Source organism: Martes martes (genome assembly GCF_963455335.1).
Source record: "Martes martes genome assembly, chromosome: 10".
Lineage (NCBI taxonomy): Eukaryota > Metazoa > Chordata > Mammalia > Carnivora > Mustelidae > Martes > Martes martes.
In genome coordinates this window covers 13785823-13796768 of record NC_137898.1, presented here as the reverse complement: position 1 = coordinate 13796768, position 10946 = coordinate 13785823, and the positions used below count along the sequence as shown (strand labels likewise).

The window sequence follows — 10946 nt, the reverse complement described above, 5'->3', positions numbered from 1 at the left end:
AGTAAAGACAAAAGGAGTCAATGACCAGCAGAGAAACCAGAGCGTTACTTCATGCTTCCTTTTTTACATCTTTCACAAGGGACTCTATTAGGTGCAAAGAGAAAAGATAACTCAATCACCCTCTCTGGTAAAGGAGGAAAAATTTGTTGAGAAATATATGGTGACAGGGAATAAAAGGAACAGCATAGTGAGTACTGTAAATGGTGTTTTAATAGCTTTGTGTGGTGAGGGATGGTAGCTACACTTTTGAGCATAGCATAATGTATAAACTTGCTGAATCACTATGTTGCACTCTTGAAACTAATGTAGCATTGTGTGTCAACTATACCCAAAGAAAAAAGTATGGTGCTGCATGCTATGTTATATGCCTGATAACTAATCTCCCCCCACAGCATAGAACTGATTTCTCAGTAGTCTGAAAAAAGTGATATCCACTATGGCATGAACATGTCTCACATTGAACAACACACGTGCATCACTTGGGTATTTCAGGGATCTAAAATGGCAAATGATAGGGGAAGTTGATATATGGATGTACTGACATATTCATTAATCTTTTCACAGAAAAGGACCATAGAAACCCAAAATCAATGGATGAGAAAAATTTCACCAAAGTGAAAGAGTTTATACTTTTAGGGTTTACATCAGACCTGTGGTTACAGAAAGTACTCTTTGTCATTTTCCTCATCATCTATGTCGCTAGTCTTTCAGGGAACATCACCCTGATTTCTCTCATCTGTGCTGATTCTCGTCTCCACACGGCCATGTATTTCTTCATTGGCAACCTGTCTTTTCTGGATCTCTGGTATTCCTCTGTCTACACACCAAAGATCCTGGTGACCTGCATCTCAGAAGACAAAAGCATCTCCTTTGCTGGCTGCCTAGCTCAGTTCTTCTTCTCTGCTGGGTTGGCATATAGTGAGTGTTACCTGTTGGCGGCCATGGCTTATGACCGCTATGTGGCCATCACCAACCCTCTGCTTTATTCACAGGTGATGTCCTCAAGGTTATGTGCAAGTCTTGTTGCAGCTTCATACCTTAGTGGCTTTCTTAACTCAATCATCATTACCAGCGAGACATTTACCCTCAGCTTCTGTGGGGGCAATGTCATCGATGATTACTTCTGTGATCTGCCCCCCCTTGTCAAGCTGGCTTGTGATGTGAAGGAGAGCTACCAGGCTGTGCTCTATTTCATACTGGCCTCCAATGTCATTGCTCCTGCTGTGCTCATCCTTGCCTCCTACCTCTTTATCATTGCTGCCATCTTGAAGATCCGCTCTACCCAAGGCCGCCTCAAGGCTGTCTCTACTTGTGGCTCTCACCTGACAGCTGTCACCTTGTACTATGGCTCTATTCTCTTCATTTACTCCCGTCCAAGTACGAGCTATGCCCTGGAAAGGGATAAAGTGGTGTCGGTGTTCTATACTGTGGTGATACCATTGTTGAATCCCTTGATCTATAGCTTAAGAAATAAAGATGTTAAAGATGCTCTGAAGAAAATGTTAGATAGGGCACCATTTTTCAAATGAAAATACTTGGGAAACATGACTTTATCTTTTTCTAAGTCATCTCCACATCATTGTTATTATCCTAGACTCTCAGAAATAACAAAAATAAACAAAAAAAATTACTGGATAATGTGGAAACCCTTGACTGCAATTGTCTTTTTAAGTTGGCACTAATGTATTTGAGTAGGTGTGTAAAATAAATAAGGTTGGTATGTTTGGAATAACTGTTATGCCTGCTACCTGGGAGTAGTCTAAAATTCCTGAGATTCTGAGAAGGGTGAAGAAGAGTTTTTGTTTTGTTTTGCTTGTCATGATAAAAAGTTTTTTTTTGGCAACAGATACAGGGAAGAGCCAATATCTCAGAGTCAGAGTGAGCTTTCAGTGAAGGAGTATTTCCTCAACAATTAAAAAAATTAAGGGTAAAAGAAGAGCAGTTGTATGAAGACCAGAAATGGAGATGTAGATAGAAATAGGTAGGTAGAGAGATAGAGAGACAGATTTCAAAAAGCTTTTACATCCATGAGAAGATTCATTGTGAAAATCACTGCTAAGTGAAGAAGTGAATAGCCTTTAAGGTTCTATGAATGTTTGTGTTCCTTTGCCTGTTCATCTTTATGTATGAATTCATTACAACTTTGAGAATATTTCATTATGGTGTATCTCATTTCCTAATTTTAAGTCTTTTTACATATAAAACGTGAAGCTGTGGGGAACCTGGGTGGCTCAGGGAGTTAAAGCCTCTGCCTACAGCTCAGGTCATGATCCCAGGGTCCTGGGATCGAGTCTCGCATCGGGCTCTCTGCTCAAGAGGGAGCCTGCTTCCCCCTCTCTCTCTGCCTGCCTCTCTGCCTACTTGTGGTCTCTCCCTCTGTCAAATAAAGAAATAAAATCTTTAAAAAAACAAAAAAAGAAAAAAACAAACAAACAAATGTGAAGCTGTGCTCGCACAAAAAAGCCCTAGTGTTATTAACCAAGTATATTCATTTGCTAGGATTGTCTTAACAAAATACCACAGACTGGGTGGCTGAAACAACAGAAATTTATTTTCTCACAGTTCTGGAGCAGAAAAGGCCAAGATCAAGGGGCCACTCGGGTTGATGTGTTCTGAGGTCTCTCCTCTGCTTGTAGGTGGTCACCCTCCTCCTTTCTCCTCACTTGGTCTTTTCTGGGCACAAGTAACTCTTGCACTTCTTTGTGAGTCCAAATTTCCATTCTTCTTTTATGAAGACTTAGATCAGATTGGATTAGGGCTCACCCTAACCACCTCATTTTAACTTAATCACTTTAAAAAGAGGTTTATTTATTTGTTTTAGAGAGAGCGAGTCAGCATGAGTAGAAGAGAGAAAAGGGTGAGGCAGAGACAGTCTCAAGTAGACACCATGTTGATCATGGAACCCAACAAGGGACTTGATGCCATGACCCCAAGATCATGACCTGAGCTGAAACCAAGAGTTGGACCCTTAGCCTCCTGAACTACCCAGGCACCCCTTTACTTAATCACTTTTATAGAGGCCCTATCTCCAAACACACATTCTGAGTCACTATTAGTCAACATACAAATCTTAGAAGGTTGCCATTTAATCCATAATATCAGGGTTTAATAGGAGTTTTCTGATGAAAGAGACAGGGAAAGGTAGCCTGGGAGCACAGTACAGACAAGGGAGCATAGGAGATCTGGCAGTAGAAAAAAATATGGACCACAAATGATAAACTCTAAAAAAGTTTATTTAGAACAATTTGGAGACACGTTTGTGATTATATTGTGATTTAATGGTAAGACAGTGAGATTTTAGTAAAATATTTTTCATTTCATCATGTCCTAATATCCTATCCCAATACTGTAAATGAACTCTAATTGATTCTTTAGAGACTGAGGTGTATATTTCTGTTCTGTGGAAGAGGTCTCAAAGGTCTGTGAGAAAATGTACGTATCAAGTCCAACAAAGCATGCCAAAATATCAGAGGAAAGGGAAAAGCCCGTCACTTCCAGCATCTGTCCTTCCTTGCCAAGGGTAAGCAACTAGAACCAGGGGTAGATAAGTGTTTTGGTCTCTCTTTGGCCTCAGTTAAATTAGAAGGGGGATACAGAGTCAGGCATGGCTCTCAAAGGATCACTGTTAAGCCAAACACACATACAGAAAGACACAGTCTTCTAAATAAGAGTCCACTAACGAGATGCCTCACTTTCATCTAGAATTTGCAATTCAGTCTGGTAGTTATGTTGGGCCATCCTGTATTCACTAACACAGTGGGGTAAACAAAAAGAGAATATGGTTGACCTACTTTTGGATTATAGTGTCCAAGCTATACTGTGTGATATTTTCACGTCTTGCTACTAGTTTTCAGGTGTTAGAGGGACACATTCTTCCCCCAAATGTTTCGTCCTCCAGTGGAGGAGCAGTAAACAGGAGAAGACACATCTTGAGAAACCATTCTACATGGGATGCTTTAGCATGATTGGCTCAGACTTTTTCTGTGTCTTTTATTTCACATCCACACTTTCATTGCAATTTATTTTATTTTATTTTTTATTTTTTTAAAGACTTTATTTGTTTATTTGACAGAGAGAGAGAGATCACAAGTAGGCAGAGAGTCAGGCAGAGAAAGAGTGGGAAGCAGGCTCCCCGCTGAGCAGAGAGTCCGATGCGGGGCTCAATCCCAGGACCCTGAGATCATGACCTGAGCGAAAGGCAGAAGCTTAACCCACTGAGCCACCCAAGTGCCCTTCATTGCAATTTATTTTAAATTCAAGATGGATTTTAGGACATCCTGATGGTTATGAGGGTAATGATTAAGAGTCCTTTAATAATCTTCCTGCTTAAGTGATACAGTACACTGAGTAATAAAAGTCTAGTTGAGGGTAAATTTGTCTTAAGTAGTTTGTATGAGGTTAGAAGTAGACAATACTTTGGGGGAAAAGAGCTTCAAAATATAAAGATAATTACCCACTCATTCATTCTAGAAATATTTATTAAGTGCCAATAAGTTGCTGGGAACAGTTCTATATGTGCTGGGTACAGCAGTAAACAAAACAGAGAAATCATACTGACCTGTGTGATATATGCTGTATGCAGTATGCTGATAGGGAAAATGGACAAGAAACTATATCCAGGAGCTAGAAGATGACAGTATGTCTTGGGGAAAATAGACCAGAATGGGGCCTCACACCTCATCTCCTGCAAATCCCATTCAAATGTCATTTTCTTATGAAGACCCGTTCTTGTCACTCTATTTCAAATCCCATGCCCTCGTCTCACCAGCAATACCCATCTTCTTGTTTTGCTCAAACTCTGCTCTATTTCCCCCAAAACTATTTGTGTTCGTGTAATGCCAAAATCCTTAATATGTCTTCCAATAGGCTTTGTGAGCTGATCACTCTTGTGGCTCACCTACTGGGTCTTCTACACACCCCGTCTTTACTTAACCCCTCTCAGCTCTTGGAGTTCACCAGATTCTCTGTCATGTGAGGGCTCTGATATATGTGTTTTTTTTTTTTTTCCTCATGGAACTGCTTTCCTCTCCTCCTTATCCTTACAACGGGCTAGCACTGGGCTCACTTCTCTGGTCTCTTTTCAATATCTCTTCTTCTGTGAAGACTTTGAACAATAGACCAAAAAATTATTAATTTTTTTTCAGTTATTTGCCTCTCTGGAGGGCAGGAGTAGAAGGGTAATAATAGGCACTGTCAGATATTTTCATTTTCCCCCCAAGTTTTGTCGCATTGAAGGTGAACTTAATAAGGCACAGGTATTTTTCATTGTATTGATAAATAATAACACATCTGAGGAGGCTCATAGTAACTACTGGTATGATGGCTATCATACACCGGGTTGTACATTATCAATATAATGTCCATAAACCCCTGCCAAGATAACTATTACTCAAGCTTGAGCAAATTCAGAAAAAAAAATTATAGTGTAGAAATGAACACCAGCATAGCACAATACATGTGAAGCTCCTAGGATGTGAGATTCTTAAGGGGAGATTATGTGAGTAAATTAGTTTGGTTGAAGTCCTAAATAGGTGAAGACAAGTAGCAAGAGAGAGTTGTAAAGGTTAAGTTGAAGCCCACTTAGGGAAGGGGGTATAGGACTAAAGCATCTGTGCTTTGTGTGCTAATGAGATGAGATCCATTATATGGAAATAGTTGGAGGAATGAGTGATCTTCAGGATTCTAAGCTTTATCTACTACAGTTTATCAATCAAATCATGTCCTCTCAGAACATCATTCACTACATCTGAAAGATAACAAGACATAATATTTAAAGATTAAGACACTTCCTTTCCTTATTAAAGAGGAACAGTGGACTCTGGGGGTAGAACATTACAATTGACAGTCTAGTTACAAACGGATTCTGGCTTACCTCAAAGGACAATGTTCTGAAGTGGAAGAATGTTGCGAAGTAAATCACAATCTTCTCTTGGTTTTAACTTCCTCCCACTATATTTTTAACTAAGGGATAGTCTGTTGGCTACTGGGGCATCAGCCCCAATTCCATATGTTTTGAATTAGATTCCTCCTTTTAGCTTCTTCCTCAGAGTTTTAGAGCTTTGAGATAATTTGAAAGGATTCATGGCTTCTCAGTCTATCATTGACACCAAAGATTGTGCTTTTCCTAATATTTAGCATTCACTGTATCCAAAAATAGCTCAGCTATGTATATGAATCTCATTGATCAACAAGAGAAAGTGGGGAAATAATGTTCCTTAAAAAGGCTTTTTTAAAGATCTTTTATTAAGTAAAAAAATTCAAGTTGTCAGAGGATTATATATTGCCTTAACCAGGAGAGCAAAAAGAAAAACAATTTACTTATAAAACACATAAATGGCTCAACAGTTGAGAGCACATACTCTTGATAAAGAAAATTCTGTTTTTAAATACCAGCTCTGCTATTGATCTGTTCTGTGACTTTGGACTCGTTTCTTAAACACCATGAGAATCATAATAGTGCCTACTTTATGAAATTATAAAAAGGATTAAGTATTTCAAGAATGCAATTTAGAATATTAACTGGAGCACAGTGATTATGATATTATTATATTATATTAATTATATTATATTATGTATCATATCTAATGTAAATGTATTGATAGTTACAAGAGTGGTACAGTATGTTGATATTTGTGTAATTATCAACACAATGCCTAACACATAAATTCTTAATAATATATGAAGGATACTAAAATTTTTTGAGCACTTACTATGTACTTAACATTGGGTTGGCTATTTTCTCGCATGTCTCCTTCACTCAATCAAACAACCAGTTGGGGGCTTTGTTTTTCTTCTCTGGTTGGACTACGGGCCTTGCCTTGTATGAAAGCCCTAATTTCACAATCAGATTCTAATACTAATACCTGTGGTCTACCCAAGCCACAGACTGAAATTCTATCATTCTAGGTAATCAAGGGTAAAAGTCCATAAATGTCCTAATAATTACTGACTTAACTTAGGCCTTTATTTATTTCAATAGAACAATTGCAAAATGATTTTTTCCCCCCTCAAAGTCTTTATCAGGCTTTCTCCTCTGTGGACATGGAGGTAGGAAATCATACCATTCTGACTGAATTCATCTTGGTGGGTTTCTCAGCAAACCCACAGTGGCAGCTGATTCTATTTGGACTATTTCTGGTGCTCTATTTGATGACTTTGTCGGGGAACATGACCCTGGTTATTCTAATCAGAATTGATTCCCGCCTACACACGCCTATGTACTTTTTCATTGGCAATCTGTCCTTTTTGGATTTTTGGTACACTTCTGTGTATACTCCCAAAATCTTGGCTGTGTCTCAGAAGATAAACGTATTTCCTTGGCTGGATGTGGAGCCCAGCTGTTCTTCTCTTGTGTTGTAGCTTACACTGAGTGCTACCTCCTAGCAGCCATGTCCTATGACCGGTATGCAGCAATCTGTAACCCATTACTTTATTCAAGTTCTATGTCCAGATCTCTCTGTACTGGGCTTGTCGCTGGCTCCTACATAGGAGGGTTGTTGAATGCCATAGCCCATACTGCCAACACTTTCCGCTTGAGTTTCTGTGGTAAAAATATTATTGACCACTTCTTCTGTGATGCACCACCATTGGTAAAAATGTCTTGTACAGATACCCACGTCTATGAAAAAGTCCTCCTGGGTGTGGTGGGCTTCACGGTCCTCTCCAGCATTCTTGCCATCCTGATTTCCTATTGCAACATACTTCTGGCGATCCTGAGGATCCGCTCAGCCTCAGGAAGGCGTAAGGCCTTCTCCACCTGTGCTTCACACCTCATTTCAGTCATGCTCTTCTATGGATCCCTGCTCTTCATGTAGTCAAGGCCAAGTTCCACCTACTCCCTGGAGAAAGACAAAGTGGCTGCTTTGTTTTACACTGTGGTCAATCCACTGCTCAACCCACTCATCTATAGCCTGAGAAATAAAGACGTCAAAGAGGCCTTCTGGAAAGCAACGCAAACCATAAGACTGCAGAGATGAAGGTTATATTTTGTGGAATGTTCTTATTGCATAATTTTCCAAATTATTAGCATATATGTATGTTGATAATCATTGCAATTTTCAAGTAAATTCAAGTCATACTTAAAGCAGTGACACATTGAAGAAACCACTCTTCGTTCATCACTATTTTGTGATTAAGCTATTTTAAACCAATTAATTTTGGGTTATTTGATGCTTTACAATATTGTATTTTACTCTTTTGTAGTGATAGATTTACATAAAACTTATTCCCTTGATTATCTTTGGGGCATCTTGGAAAGAGAAAAGGAACTGGGCAGTTTTTGTGCATGCAGTTTGTCTTTGAACCTTGGGAAGCAAATTTTATTGTGTGGGGAGAGGATCTAGAATGGTTAAACTGCTGTAAATTTACTCAGGATTTTATAAATATTTATTTTTAGTAAGGCATTCTCTCCATACTTCATCATAAAGCTCTAATTGAGTATACAGAAAATATCTTTGTAAACCTTGAGTTTTCTACATCAATATGTTTAAGAGTTCTTTAGAATGAGCAAATAAACAAACAGCCAAAATATCTTTCCACATCCATGAAGAGATATGTGTCTTTGAAATTGTATATCACCTCTGAAGAGTGATCTCTCCACAGAGAATAGAGCACGTATTCTGCGTTACACTCTTTTCACTTCGTAACACCACATATTCTCTGTGAAGGAAAGGATCAAGACCAAATGGAATAAGCCATAACCAATAAGTTGACTAACAGAATTCCACTCTATTTTAGACTCAATACTTCTTCTTTTTTTTTTCTCTCACCAGAGGATTTTAAGCGTAAAGAAACTTACAGCTCAATATTCAGTACCTGACAGATTTAATTGATGTTTTTTTTTGAATACTCCTTACAACCACAGTGAAAATTCAGGATTATTAGTTACATGTGACAAATTGAGTACCTTGTGCCTTATCAGTTAATATTTTATTATTGAAAGACTATAGCTATTACTCTAACAGGCATGGCCATTAAATAAATAAATAAATAAATAAATAAATAAATAAATGTATTTATTTTTCAAGATTTTATTTATTTTTGAGAGAGAGAGAGAGAGAGATTGAACAAACAAGTGGGAGGAGGGGCAGAGGGAGAAGCAGAATTTCTGTGGAGCAAGGATCCTGATGTAGGACTCAATCTCAGGACCCTAAGATCATGACCTGAGCCGAAGGCAGAACTTGGACCAACTGAGCCATTCAGGCACCTTATAAGATGCATTTAAATTGAAATTTTACAACAAATAGGTGGAGTCACTTCAAAATTTCTGTTAGCTCTGACACTTCTGATCTTTCTTTTCCTCTGCATTCATCAAATAACACCTCAATGCCTTCTCTTTTCATCACAATACTCTTAACAATTTAAAATTATTTTTATAAAGATTTTTAGTTATTTTATTTGAGAGAGAGATATATATGAAGAAAGAGAGAGAGAAATTGCAGGGACGGGGGCGGAGGGAGAAGGAGAGAATCTCGAGCAGACTTCCTGCTGAGAACAAAACCCACCTTGGTGCTGGATCCCGTAACCCTGAGATCATGACCTGAGTTGAAACTAAGAGTCAGATGCTTAACTGACCGAGCCATCTAGGCTCCCCAACATTTAAAAAAAAATTCTTCTATTACAGAAGTTCTGTAAGTGCTGGATGAGAAGGAATTTCCTCACAGTCTCTTAAAGCTCAGTATGTAGGGAAAAAAAAAATAGGTCGATCTTAAGGAGACAGCAAAGGAAAATTGAATCTTTTAGGATCTTAGAAGCAATATGTATACTTCCATTTTGCATTAAGCCCTGAGGCTGCTTTTTAAAACTATGTTAATATTCAATTGAACCAGTATTTTATAATATAGGTTATAATTTGATCACTAGAGCAAGTCAAACTAATATAAATAAAACTTTTTTCACTGGATTTCTTTGACTAGAAAAAAAGATGTGCTGTTTATAAAAAGCCAGTTTCCCATGCCTCTTCTGAAGCAGCCCATTCTCCCTGAGCACTGATGTGAGAAATACAGGTCAACTCAGATTTCCGATTGTGTGAACCAGACAAGTTTTTTTAAAGCTTCTTTCACATCCTTATTCCTCAGACTGTAGATCATGGGGTTCAACATGGGGAACAGCACAGTATAAAATGTTGATACCATTTTATCCCTCTCAAGGGAATAGCTGGAACTTGGGCGAGAGTAGATGTAGAGAATAGAGCCATAGTACAAGGTGACTGAGACCAGGTGGGAGGAGCAGGTGGAGAAGGCCTTGTAACGGCCCTGGGTGGAGCGGATCCTCAAGATGGCAGCGATGATGAACAGGTAGGAGGCGAGGATGAGCAGTGTGGGGGCGATGACGTTGGAGGCCAGGAGGAAGTACAGCACGGCCTGGTAGCTCTCTTTCACATCACACGCCAACTTCACCAGTGGTGGGACATCACAGAAAAAGTCATCAATGACATTATCACCACAAAAATCCAAGGTGAATGTATTGCTGGTGAGTATTATTGCATTGACAAAACCTCCAGTATAGGAATATATAACCAAACAGATGCACAATCTCCTTGACATGGCCTGAGCATAAAGCAGGGGGTTGGAAATGGCTTCGTAGCGGTCATAAGCCATGGCGGCCAACAGGTAACACTCACTATATGCCAACCCAGCAGAGAAGAAGAACTGAGCTAGGCAGCCAGCAAAGGAGATGCTTTTGTCTTCAGAGATGCAGGTCACCAAAATCTTTGGGGTGTAGACAGAGGAATACCAGAGATCCAGAAAGGAGAGATTCCCAATGAAGAAATACATTGCTGTGTGCAGCCGGGAGTCATTACAGATCAACACCATGAGGGTGGCATTTCCTACCACGGTCACAGAGTACACGCCAAGGAATACCACGAACAGGACCAACTGCATCACTGGGTCTGTTGTGAAACCCACTAGGATGAACTCAGTTACTGTATGATTGCTTCTCTCCAT

At 39.2% G+C, this 10946-nt stretch overlaps 2 protein-coding genes and 1 pseudogene across 3 annotated transcripts; 2 read left to right on the top strand and 1 right to left on the bottom strand.

Annotated features, from left to right (window-relative positions):
• Positions 1-590: 590 nt before the first annotated feature.
• LOC308350698 (olfactory receptor 9G19-like) lies at positions 591-1529 on the top strand (the record flags this gene model as incomplete). The annotated part of the gene is made up of 1 exon (XM_080816209.1): positions 591-1529. One exon carries the CDS (start codon positions 591-593, stop codon positions 1527-1529), a length of 939 nt encoding a protein of 312 aa, XP_080672335.1.
• Positions 1530-7041: 5512 nt separating this feature from the next.
• Positions 7042-7976, top strand: LOC308351116 (olfactory receptor 9G4-like; annotated as a pseudogene). The gene has a single exon. The product of its transcript is annotated as an olfactory receptor 9G4-like (transcript).
• A 2034-nt stretch (positions 7977-10010) lies between these two features.
• On the bottom strand, positions 10011-10946 carry LOC308351119 (olfactory receptor 9G19-like; the record flags this gene model as incomplete). The annotated part of the gene is made up of 1 exon (XM_080816598.1): positions 10011-10946. The coding sequence occupies one exon, from the start codon at positions 10944-10946 to the stop codon at positions 10011-10013; it is 936 nt and encodes a 311-aa protein (XP_080672724.1).